The sequence below is a fragment of the Chrysemys picta genome, chromosome 8, assembly GCF_011386835.1.
Source record: "Chrysemys picta bellii isolate R12L10 chromosome 8, ASM1138683v2, whole genome shotgun sequence".
Lineage (NCBI taxonomy): Eukaryota > Metazoa > Chordata > Testudines > Emydidae > Chrysemys > Chrysemys picta.
In genome coordinates this window covers 38,019,575-38,033,213 of record NC_088798.1, presented here as the reverse complement: position 1 = coordinate 38,033,213, position 13,639 = coordinate 38,019,575, and the positions used below count along the sequence as shown (strand labels likewise).

Below are 13,639 nucleotides of genomic sequence, written 5' to 3'. Positions count from 1 at the left end.
AACGCTTGGCGTATGGGGTGGAAATAGGTGGGGAAAAGGAGGGGCAGGGGTGGAACAGGCGCGGGAAGAGGTGGGGCAGGGATGGGGCCTTGGTGGGAAGAGGTGCAATGGGGGCGGGGCTGGGGGCTGAGCAGGGGTTAAGCACCCCCAGGGAAAATTAGAAGCCAAGCCAGAGGTCCGTGAAAATTTTAAAATCAAAATGGGGGTCCTCAGATTGCTAAAGCTTGAGAACCAGTGGCATAACAAATGCCAGATTGATTTGTCAATTGAAAAACAGTTGAACAAAAAAAGCAAACCAATTACATTCTTCTAAATTATACCCATGAAAATAAGTTTAAAACCACCAAACAATTACATGTTCCCCAAATCAAAGAAAAGACGTCTAAGTCACTGGATCTTGACATTTTCAGGCTACTGTACCCCTTTTTCAGGAGTCTGTCTTGTGTACCCCCACATTTTACCTGAATTGAAAAGTACTTGCTTACAAAATCAAACATAAAAATGCAAATATGTCACAGCAAACTATTACTGAAAAATTGCTTACTTTCTCATTTTTATCATGAAATATAAATATTGCACTTACATTTCAGTGTATAATATACAGAGCAGTTTAAACAAGTGATTGTATGAAATTTCAGTTTGTATTGACTTCGCTAGTGCTTTTTATGTAGCCTGTTGTAAAACTAGGCAAATACCTAGGTGAGTTGATGTACCTCCTGGAAGGCCTCTGCGTAGCCCCAGGTGTGGTACACGTACCCCTGGTTGAGAACCACTGGTCTCAGTAACTGAAAAGCAAGTATAATGCCAAAACACAAGATCCATTTCATGAAGAGAAAGGAAACAAAAAGATAAAAAACACAGGAAACAAGTTATTTTATAAAATTAAGAACTAGAACACTAATCTAACGATCTACCCACAGGTTTCAAAATTCTTGGTGACAGAGCAACTGTGTTGTACTTTGTCAAAAACAAATAAGTTTAATAAAGCTACAAGCAAACTTATTTGAATTCTCTGTGATATAGCAGTTTTAATGGGCACTTGTGGATAGATTATGTCAATTTGTGAAGAAAATATTTTTTTTTAACTCACATGTTTTTCCCACCACTGAGTTGCTGGTTTATTTAACTTGCAGGGTAAATTCCATATATCAGTAGTTTTAAGCTATGATGCTTTTATTTTGTTCTAGCTGGCCTGACAGTTTACTGTTGCTGCACATGCTAGAGGTCCTAAGGTGATTTCCAAATACAGTATTAAATAAAATACTAGTAATTCCATAATGTGTGCCTTTCAAAAAACAAATGATCACACTTTATAAATATTAAAATAAAAGCTTGGTACTAAGTATACATAAGCTACCACATATCTATTCAAGTGACATCATCATAGGACCTAATCACATCAGCCATGCCATCAGGGGCTCGTTCAGCTGCACATCTACCAATGTGATATATGCCATCATGTACCAGCAATGCCCCTCTGCCATGTACATTGGCCAAACCGGACAGTCTCTACGCAAAAGAATTAACGGACACAAATCTGACATCATGAATCATAACATTCAAAAACCAGTAGGAGAACACTTTAACCTGTCTGGTCACCCAATGACAGACCTGCGGGTGGCAATTTTGCAACAGAAAAGCCTCAGAAACACACTCCAACGAGAAACTGCTGAGCTTGAATTGATATGCAAACTAGATACAATCAACTTAGGCTTGACTAGAGACTGGGAATGGCTGAGCCATTACAAACATTGAATCTATCTCCCCATGTAAGTATTCTCACACTTCTTATCTGTACTGGGCTAGCTTGATTATCACTTCAAAAGTTTTTTTTCTCTTACTTAATTGGCCTCTCAGAGTTGGTAAGACAACTCCCACCTTTTCATGCTCTCTGTATATGTATATATATCTCCTCAATATATGTTCCATTCTATGCATCCGAAGAAGTGGGCTGTAGCCCACGAAAGCTTATGCTCTAATAAATTTGTTAGTCTCTAAGGTGCCACAAGTATTCCTGTTCTATAAGCTACCTAAATATACAAACTAAATTAATTAATCAGCTATTCTAAAGAATGAAAAGATGGGTCAGAATCTGTCTTAGGCCTTGGAAAGTTAGTCTGTGTGCTAAAAATTAGCTTTGGGATACATGTAAAGCACACCATGTCCCTGCTACATTCCAGGCTTCTGAATGCTCTGCAATGGCCATGGTTCTGCAATTCCTGTACTTTCTCCATAGGAATGGATGGCCAGTGGATCCACAGTTGCATGTCATCCTACCTGGCTCTGAAACTATTCCTGTGAGAAAGTGTAACTGTGCCCTCCAGACAGCATTGCTTCACACACGAGATGCAGACAACCTGTGTAACCTCAGAAAATCCTCCCCTGTTCCTTTCCACAGCAACCACATTAGTTCTATGTATCTCAGGAACAGGATATGCCCCTTAATGCAGCAGAGAGATGTTTTCCAAAGCCTGGAGGTGACCTATTTTATTCACAGTGTCATATGTGTCTGTTCCTCCCTTTAAACTGATGCTTGTTGTGATATTGGTCCAGCCCTGGGTGAAAGAGCAAGACTGGATTTCTTACAACAGACCCTGCCAATCACTGTCGGTATGACAATGCAGTGCCTTTTGACTCCAGTTCCTCCCCCAATACACTTTCCCTTGCTTTTCTTCAAACTGAAAGAAGTTTCTCAATGGATTAGCCAACAGTAGTCACTTGCTAATTACAACTGCTATAAATAACATGACATTGAGGATATTATTGTCCTGGCCAAGTTCCAATTCAGGTAACTGTATTCCAACTACATAAATTCCTTATGAGGTTTCAAGAAGATAAGGCATCCTTCACTTCCTGTCCTAAACTGCTATGTAAGTATTGCTGTGCAGGTTAGTTACCACCCTTTACCTCAGCAGTGTATTTCAGTGAAGTGATCCAGTTTGTAAATCCCTTTATGATAAACTATAAGATAGGTCTTGAAGGTATGATATTCCTTGATCTGGAGATCAGAGAGCATAACAATTATCCATAGATCTTAGAGCCGATAGTATCTCTAGTTCAACCACTTGCATACATTTTGGGAGTCCTCTATTCCAGGGGTTCTCAAACTGGGGGTCAGGAGCCCTCAGGGGGTCGCAAGATTATTCCATGGGAAGTCGCGAGCTGTCAATCTCCACCCCAAACCTCGCTTTGCCTTCAGCATTTATAATGGTGTTAAATATATAAAAAAGTATTTTTAATTTATAAGGGGGGGTTGCACTCAGAGACTTGCTATGTGAAAGGGGTCACCAGTAAAAAAGTTTGAGAGCCGCTGCTCTATTCTATTTCCCTAGTAGTAAACACAAAAGTTTGAGTAAAGTCAAATCCATATCATTACCTAGAAAAAAGCATTATTCTTACCTGCTGGAAATAAGAATGATTTTTGCCCTCTCCATTATAATAGTTTACTTTAAAATCTCATGGCATTTTACAGCATTTTCTGTGAAATTCTCTATTAGTCCATCACTAAAACATTTTGGAAAACTGGTTGCAATACTTTGGTAAACATTTTTAAAAACTCTTCTGTCACAACAATTTTAATATCTGCTGACCCATACATGTGTGACATTAAATACTTTGATTTTCACTATCTGTGATGCTACAGGTAAGGGACTGTCAACATTTCTATTAAAAATTTATACTTTCACAAGTATAATACTTAGATGAGGAGTCACTCCACATTAATACTTGTCATAAGAGATCTTATGAAAACAATTTATTTTTAAGCCTTGGGGGGGGGGGGGGGATTGGGGGAGGAAGGGAACAGTATGAGTGGAACAAATAGATATATGTAAATAATTTAGCAAGAGATTTGTCCATAACATGGTCTAATTGCTTTTGGTATTTTTAGGTAAAAAAGGATAAAATATGTTATTTATCTATTACACAATAACTATTCCCCGGGATTTTCTTGTTTACTATAATTAGCATGTTTCCTAATTATGTAATTCTAACACTAGACTGAATAGCTACAGAAGACTCATTTAGTCTATTGATTCAGACACACCGGAAACAAAAAAAATCTCTAAGCAAGTCATTATATACAAATGTACTGAAATAGCCTTGGAGGAGTTCTTATGAGTTAACACCGATTTAAAAAAACCTTTGTAATATGGTACATTACAGTATATACATTATATACCATAATGGATCCAAAACAAGCTGTAAAAGATAACAATAATTTAAAACATTTATTTGTTAAGGTTTAAAAAAAAATTAAAAAATCACAATTTAAAAAAAATCTCCAAAGGCAACAAACCATAAAAGCTACTTTAAGGTAATACTAAGAAGTTGATTTATATCAATAGGGATAAAGGAATGAATGTTATCCAAGCAAGCACTCCATCTTTAACACCAATGCTGTTGTGCCGGGTAATTGCTGGAATCTATGGTGAGAGTTCATGTAGAGTTATTAGATGGCTTATAATACTAGTGACCACCTTAGTTAAGGTTGGAATGTATAGCCCTAACTGAATTTCTTTCTTTTACAGATTTAGGTCAGAACCTTGACCTTATAAGAACTTTATATAGTTAAGCAACAGAATTCAGATTTCTGTTTATTAAAATCAGCCTTCCATAAATATAAAAATCTTGGATATGTGTGAAAATGTCTTTCAATCACAGTCTTCACAGCTTTAATAAGGAACCCCTAATCAAAACCATTATATTCAATTTGATCTCTATAGACAAACAGTTAAAAACATTTACTAACATTAAATATAATCAATTTGCAAAAACAGATACAGTCTGACAAATATTGTCATGTGCTCTTGCAAAGAGTGCATAGGATATATTTCTGCAGCAATCAAAACAGTAAAATCATCTAATATAAACTCAAGTTCAAGCTGTAAACATTCCTAATTGTAGTTACTTGGAAACTTTTGTTCCTTTCAAGTTTTTATTAACAACTTGCACTAGGCTTTCCCCTTTAATTTTTTTCATCAGCTTTACATACATTATTTTCTGTCTTTAACCCTTTGGTTCTCCAAAACCATTAACATGTTCTTGCTCAGATTCAGTGTAGTGATCCTTTCCTTCCAGTGCATGATGAAATCTTCCATACAGAATTCTTGTTGAGGTCCCTAATGCACAGTCTTGAGAAACAGGCTGATAACGAAATCTGCTATGCCTTGATAGGATTTCCTGCAGGTTTTGGATCATAACCATATAGGAATGTAGCTGCTATCACAAGAATGGCTCCAAAGAAAAAGACACTGAATGGAACAGGTGGGAGGGGAGGAAAGTAACTCTTTTCAGTCAGTACAATTGTATTTATATTATCTGGTCAGAAGAAATGACATTCATTCTCTACATTATTTCTAGTGGCGGAAAATATGTTTCTTCAATTTGTAATGAACTGGCAACTTACTCATCTATTATTCTTAAACTATGAGAATAGGGAGAGATGGAAAGGAACTAAGAAGCCTGAACCTATCAACAGTGAAGTCAAAAACATGATATTTCACTGAAGTATGCCAAAGATTAAACAGTATTGTCTTTTCATGAAGCAATTGCCAAAGGATAATCAGTCTAGCTGCATATTCTTAGTCCCTTTTGTCTCCCCATCTACAATACATAAGCATGCAAAACTAACCACAGTAGTTATATTTGTTTGCTGTCCAACCATGTTTTAACATAGTTTTGCCAGTCCTTGTGCAATGTGTCAAACAGTGTTAAAGTTTTTCTGTATTAGAGACCTAAGCTAGGATATGTTTATTTTAAACCCTGTTATGGGAGACAATGTGCCGAATCATATCAGAACACAGATGAGCAGCAACCAGATTGTTGTTGTTACATTTAAACTGGCTCTTGGGTAGATAGGGGTTAACTGTTGTAATATGGTGTTTATGTAAACATACCCACTATATATTTTATATTACATATACATACAGACAGACATCTTTTTTATGAAGTACTGGTACTCAAATACTATAGGGAGACTTTACAATTTTCTAGATAGAGAAACGTTTGAAATGCAGTATCTAAGCTCAAAGATAGTATATAAATATTTAAAAAACATTACCTTGGAGATGTGTAAAATTTTGATAATATGTTCAGAAAAATTAAATTATGTAGTATTTTGGCAGTGCACTTCAAATTACAGTGGTGCACTACATTACAGTCCAGCTAATAATTTATTTAGCCTGCTGATAGGCATACACAATTATGTACTTTACATAATTATCCCATTTAGAAATGTTCACAGAAAATGGAGAAACCACCTAAAAATTTCTCTTCAGAGATGTATAGTATTTGGCACCCAAGCAGCAACATAATAAAGACAAACACTGGCTTACAACTGAAGTTTTGAATCCTGCTTATGGGCTGAATTGCATTTAATTATTTACTCAAGTTTCCATTATAAACCACATTTGTCAGGATCTGATAAGTTAACTATTAAAATGTATTTCTGGCTGAAACTTAACATATCAGTCCTCTGACTACATTTTAAAATTTGTTTTTATTTGGTAAAATAAGTGTCAGCTTCTTATAAATTGATAGCAAAACTCTAAAATGTGCAAGAGTTTGGTTTGATTGTTTGTTTTTTGTGGCCTTATAATTGCCTTATTTCATTTTTAGACATTTTGGAAAATATTAACAACAGAATGCAACTTACCTTTTTAAACATTACAAATAATTCTAGTTTGCTTTGGAAAGAAACTTCTGCGCATCGCAAACAACTACTTTTCAAAACTATTTTCCACTCAGAATCTCTAGTCCATTCTGAATAATGTAGATCCATTACAAATATGTGCAAAGTCCCATTAACTTAACTGAAATTTGGCGGAATATTGCCACAATGATGTGTTTCAGTATTAAAAGCCATTATAGCACAATTTATCAATGTACAAGAAGGGCAGTATACAAGACCTTACAAAATCTGAAGAATCATAAGGTCAAATTACATTGTATTAAGTCTGGAGGGTCTTGGAATTTGTGTCTTTTTTTAAATAAAATTCTGCATTAAAACACACAATATTGTTTTTGGAAAAAAAATAATCAACAAACAAAAAGAAACTCAGGAGACCTGGATTATTCCTGGCTCTGCCACTGGCCTTGGGTAAGTCATTTCACCCTCCCATGTCCCAGGTTCCCCATCTGTATAATGGGGATAATGGTACTTACCTCCTTTGTAAAGCACTATGTAAGAACTAGGTATTATTATTAAACCATCACTCATCTTATCCCAAGGAACATGAGATATAGCCAATGGAGGGGGGAGGACAGGTAATACTGTTGTGACAATCTTGGGGATTGATATGCTGCTCTAAAGGGGAACAAAAGTGACACCGAGCATGGAGAGGCAACAGTAGTCAGTCTGAAGAACCGGGGAGAGTGAAGAACCACCATCAGGGAGCACAGTTTGGACACTGGTGCTGCAATGCATAGAGCAGGGGTCGGCAACGTTCGGCATGCGGCTCGCCAGGGTAAGCACCCAGGTGGGCCGGGCCAGTTTTATTTACCTGCTGACGCAGCAGGTTCGGCTGATCGCGGCCCCCACTGGCCGCGGTTCGCCGTCCCGGGCCAATGGGGGCGGCGAGAAGCCGCGGCCAACACATCGCTCGCCCGCGCCGCTTCTTGACTCCTCTATTGGCCCGGGGCTGCGATTAGCCGAACCTGCTGCGTCAGCAGGTAAATAAAACTGGTCCGGCCTGCCAGGGTGCTTACCCTGGCGAGCAGCGTGCCGAACGTTGCCGACCCCTGGCATATAGGCTACTAAGTTCAGAGAAGTCCCAGGCCCTGGAGAAAAGTAAGTGGTAGAAGTAAAGTGTAAAATTGGGAATGGGGAAAGGACAGACATTTTGGAGGGATAAGATAAAAACTGAGGACCTGGTGGGATAGAACCAGCTAAAGAGAAAAACAAACAAAAAAGTGGAACAAGATAAAGATAAGATAAAGAAAGGACAAACTAAAAAAAGGGGGGTGGGAGGACAGGCAGAGAGAAACCACATACTTGAACAAAGGTTTGGGGAAACTGAAATAACAGGGGGTGGCAAACAGGCAAGAGAGAGGAAGGAAAAGAGCAAGCTAAAAAGCATGTGGGTTGGGAATTGGGAGCAATCAGGGCAGAGTACTTCGAGAAAAACAGAAGCAGGAAGTTCATTTCTACCAGGGCCAGCTCCAGGGATTTTGCTGCCCCAAGCTGCGGGGGGGGGGGGGGGGAGAGGCAGGGGGGGGGAGGGGAAAGTGGCGATCGGCGGCAGCTCTACCGTGCCGCTTAATTCCTCAGCGGCAATTCGGCGGCAGGTCCTTCCCTCAGAGAGGGACTGAGGGACCCGCCGCTGAATTGCCGCCGAAGATCCGGACGTGCCGCCCCTCTCCGTTGGCCGTCCAAGCACCTGCTTGCTGGGCTGGTGCCGGCCCTGATTTCTACATCACTCTCTGGGCTCTGGTTGGAGAGCTCTCAGAGAAAACATAACATTGTCACCTATACTTCAATACTTGAGCAAAATGTAATGAACTATCATGTTATTAAATGAAGTTCAGAATCCTTAACTCTGTATTTTAGCTTAGGAATCCATCTAATCCCTTCAAAAATAATTTCAACCATTCTTCTATATATACCAATACTCACTAGGTACCTAATTTTATATTCACGTATGCATGGACAATAACGCTCACCTGGTTGGGACAAAATCTTGCAGCCAGAAATAGGAGATCAATGTTGATAATATAATTGACAAAGATGTTGCAAATCCTTTTAAAATATTGTCTGCATATTTTATAACAGCAGCAATCACAAGGCCCCCCAGTGCCTGCAAAAAGTTTGAAATACATTTAAGATTCGCACATATTTTAGATATTTTTTAAAATGAGAGATATGGCAAACACAGGCCTATCTTCAGATTATTGTATTTAAAGTTATGAAATATTAATCAGTGTGTTTGAGCACTGAAAACATGAAAATTTCAAAGACCATTATAATGAGATGGGCAAGAAGATATGAGCCAGTGGAATATTTATAGACCTTTGTATCAATACATGCTATATGTATTTGTATGTTCCTAACTCATGGGGGGGGGGAACTCTTCCTTTGGATTCTGAAATTACTAGGGGGCAATTACTGTAAGATCCCAAAGCTGGCTATGTGGAGTCCCAGCCTCTTGAGGCTTGGGCTGCCTGAAGAGGAAGGGGCAATGAGTGGTTTTACCTGTTTTTGTGAGGCTTGGAGACAAAGGCTAAACAGACTCAAAGGTTTTCTTTTTGATTCGGCGAAAGGACATGACCTTTTCTACAAGGGAGGACCCAACCATGTTGAAGGGTTGCAGTTGAAGACTGGAGTCTGTCAGGGTCTCCACAGGACTGATGGGGAGCTACGGCCAAGTGCTTGAGATCCTGTTTTCGTTTTATAAATCTTCTCAAAGTTTTTTATCCTAGATTGAATGTGCTCTGCTTTGAAAGAGCTGTGGTCACTTGTAACCTAAGAACACTAGCCACTGATAAGGACACTGTCCTTATCGAGAAAGCAGAGAGCAAGAGCTAGACACTGGTCAGACATGCTTGCAGGGAATCACAATGCAACTACAGGCAACTGCAGCCTAAAATCCTGGTCAAAAGATAGTGGGGGTGCAGCCCCTGATCAGAGGAGAGCTGAAGCTAAAGGCCTGAGACCTGAGCGGGCATTCCTTCAGAAGACCACAGACAGGAATTAAAGGTGCTGTTACCTGAAACTGTAATATGTAATTGATGATTTCAGTGGTAACATCTATTTTAATATCTTGACACACATTTCTTAAAAAGTTTTTAGCTATGTATAAAGGCACTGGGTATATTTTATGCTGTTGTAGATATGGTGGATGAAAGCAATTGACAACAGAACTCTTTCTGTAGAATAGAGATCACCGATTATATTATCAAGAGGACATTACTAGTGAGTGGGTGTACATTTTTGGCTCATAAAGTTGGTTATGAAGGTGGGCTGTATAATTGCTGGTAGGCTTTATTTTCTTTATTAATCTGTTTTTAATATTACAAAATCAATATTGTTATAAAATTTTATTGTGCAGAATGTTTGATAACTCAATGCTTGGATTGCTAATAATTTGCAATTTCTCTATTTAGAGGTCTATTTTGCCACTTTTGCAAGGGACATTTACTTGCAAAATTCCTATTAGCATTAATGGGAACTACCAGTGTAATTTCCCCAAGCATTTATGGGGGAATAGATTCCAAGTGTCTTTTATGTAAGCATATGGGTTTAGATACATTACCTGTAGAACTACAACTATCCAGGTAAGTTTGTTATATCCTTGAAAAAATCCATTCTTTGACAGAAGTTCTCCATCATATATGTACACACCCATCAATCCAAATATGCTACCAAAAAATCCTAAAAGATAAAAGACAGACTTGAAAGCTTGAAACAAAGAAAAAAAAAAGGGGGGGGGTCCCCTTTCCTATAACTGGATCTGCATGACTACTGGGGTCAGCCCACGTAAATCAAGTTTCAAGATCAGGCTTTGGTTTGCAGTATAATAACCATGTTTAAACCCAACCAGTGGATCTGACAGGAACTTTTTTTTTTTTTTTTAATAGTTTTTCCTCATATAACAGATTTTGATCATTTCAGTTATAAGACTGATGTATTCTTGGCTTACGTTGCTTTACAGATAAGCAGATAACTCTGGTGTATGGATATAATTTTTTTAAAAGATACTTTCAAAGGATTTTTTTATTAAAAAAATTATTTGCAGTTTATAATGAACCTTTAAGAAGCTTAAAATCTGTTTCCTTATATTTTTTTAAAAGTTCTATTTCATAAACTCGTTTGTTGTTACAGAATTTCTCCTGAATGTTGTGTTTGTATTGGAGTTGGAAGTGCTAGAGCATTACTTCTACTACAGAAATAAATGATGGGGGAAAAAATATATTAGATCGTGATCCTGTATTATACAAATTTTAGAAAAAGATTTAAAAAGGAAATTGTGACTAATATTCCTTTAATTTCTGAATAGAAAACTTAAAAACTTTCTAAACATTTAACATAATGAAACAGACATTACTCAAACTATTGCATCAGCTTAAGTTAAAATAACTTAACAGCTTAAGTTAAAATTAAGATAAAATAAATATTTTTCTGAAAAAGCTGACATGCCTTTCACTATTATAAACCTCAAATTTAAACTCATAGCTCAATGTACCATTACCCCATACAGTCACTTTAAAACCCTGTTTTGAGAACGTAATTGTTCTTATATACCAAGTAATGGAACATTGGGGGATGGGGGGGGGGGGGGGGAAGAGATCAGGGACAACATCAAACTGATAAACTTGTCTGTTTTTGTAGATTCCTTTCTGCACTGTAAAGAAAATCTGAAGAACAATTTATCAAAGAATCATCAGTTTTCAACATAGTTATGAATATTTACTTTGCAATCATTTCAAGTGTGTTAGATCCTTACAGTGAGGATGACTCCAGAGTTTTAGTTAAATTTTAGACTTGGCCTTGTTCAAATAAACGCGGGTTCCCCTACAAAGTACTTGGATTATGATTGTGGTCCACATCTGAAAACCCAAGATTCATGCAAGTTTCTCACCCTCTACCCAAATTCTATGCCATGAAAAGGGTGGGTGAGATCAAATCTGTGGGACCTTAAGAGACAGTAAGCATAACTAATGTATTCAGACCTGACGTGTGTGCGTAGACAGTTAGAAGTATAGTGAATCCTGTTTTCCTGTTAAGCAGGAGGAAAGGAACCAGAAAATAGATTAAGAAGATTGTTCAAATATATACAACAATAAGTAACCATTAGTAAACAGGTGCATTAATTTTCCCTCTATCTTGAAAGAGTAAGAATATAAACAGTTCCCTAAATTAAAATATCTTTTCAAAGTGTATTCAGATCTTATAACACTCTTCTCTATATTCTAGTCAAATTATGAATAATTTTAGTTCACTTCATTGCAAAAAGAGAGCTCAAAGGAAAAATAAAAGAGTTCAAATCCTGCTGGAGGCATTTACTTAAATGTAAATACGTAGACTACAGTTGCAATAGATGGAGATTATATGTCCATCCTCTGCCTACTAGAAGAAGAAGGGTGTCTCTTTCCATGACCAGTTAAGAGGCAGAAGAACAAGGGGAGGTATTGCTTTTTTCCACCTACGTGAGGAAACTGGTTTCAAAGGGAGTGGAAGCTAGTTCAGAATAGATTGTGCCGGTCATCTTCAAAAGCCAGTTTCCAGAGGATTCAGAACCACTTTTGAGATGGTTGGTGTGAGAGAGATAGAGCATGCAGTACATGAGGATAGTGAAATGGTAGAATCATGATCCTAGCACCGAGAGCTAGGATCAAAGTTCATCCATGTGAACAAATGTGGGTAATGAAGGAATTCACTGTGTCTTTAAAAATGTCAATCTATAATCCCTATAGTCAGAGATGAGAGTTATGTTTATTTTTAAATTCTTACACAAATATAGCTTTAAACATTTATTTTGTTCTACTGTAGGTCTAAATTCTATAAAAACCTCGTTAGATAGTGTCAATACTTCTAAAATCAATTCAGTGTTTATGAAACGTGTTGGATTCATATTACTTAATTACTTTATAAGACAATCACACCATCTTTCAAATAAGTCACCCTTATTTCAAATGCTCCACAGTCCAAATTCAACTGGCAATATTCCAGCTGTTCTCTAGAACCCATTAGTCTCCATTTTAAATCAAAGTAAACAGACTTACAAAGTTGAATTAGCAAGTTAAATACAATAAGTGAGTTTAGAGCAGGATGCAACTCCTGGTGTTCCTGTTAGCAAAATACATATCAAACTTGCTAAATGTTTATGTAATATTTGATTATCCACAGCATGATAAACTATGATTATACTTAGGCCACATCTACGCTACCCGCCGAATCGGCGGGTAGTAATCGATCTATTGGGGAACTGATTTATCGCGTCTCATCTAGACGCGACAAATCGATCCCCGAATCAACGCCCGTACTCCACCTTGGCAGGAGGAGTAAGCGGAGTCGATGGGGGAGCCGCGGCGGTCGACATGCCGCCGTGAGGACGGCCAGGTAAGTCGAACTAAGATATGCAACTTCAGCTACGCGAATAGCATAGCTGAAGTTGCGTATCTTAGATCGATCCTCCCCCCACAGTGTAGACCAGCCCTTATTTTACTGTACATGGGAATTTTGTTCACTGTTCATCTGAATGCAGTATCTCTTTTTTAAATGGCCAAAACTGGACTTACCAAGTTGAATGTTTCTGATCCAGACAGACTGTTTGGTTTCTTTTAAAATTTTCTCAAAATAAACCCCAGCAAATCCACTTGAAAAGCAGGCTATAAGGACTGCTATAAGACCAACAAATTGAGATCCTGCTGACAACTCTTTAGTAGTTGTTGCTTGAGAATCTGAGGGCCACTAAGTGTAAAAACAAAACAATGTATGTACATTTTAAAAAATGATACAAATTATTTCATAAAATTAAGTTTTAATGTTTATAGAATACACGTTTGTTTCCTAAAAAGGGTCTATATTGCTGATAAATGCAGAGAGGTTTATTGCACAATTGTAAAGTCTTGTATTCTATCACATATTTTTGAAAATTTCAGCCAAATCTACCATAAAATTTGTTTCCTTTATATCTTGTTG

At 37.6% G+C, this 13,639-nt stretch overlaps 1 protein-coding gene across 3 annotated transcripts in view; it reads right to left on the bottom strand.

Moving 5' to 3' along the window:
- Positions 1-4,205: 4,205 nt before the first annotated feature.
- Positions 4,206-13,639, bottom strand: part of SLC35A3 (solute carrier family 35 member A3) — a 32,580-nt gene continuing 23,146 nt past the window's right edge. For all 3 annotated transcript variants that reach the window (XM_024107347.3, XM_065555640.1, XM_065555639.1), the window contains exons 5-8: positions 13,237-13,408; positions 10,251-10,369; positions 8,662-8,795; positions 4,206-5,252 (exon numbers count right to left, since the gene is read on the bottom strand). In XM_024107347.3, coding sequence (XP_023963115.1) covers positions 5,162-5,252; positions 8,662-8,795; positions 10,251-10,369; positions 13,237-13,408 — 516 coding nt within the window. In that variant the 3' untranslated portion in view covers positions 4,206-5,161. The remainder of the gene's footprint in view (positions 5,253-8,661; positions 8,796-10,250; positions 10,370-13,236; positions 13,409-13,639) is intronic.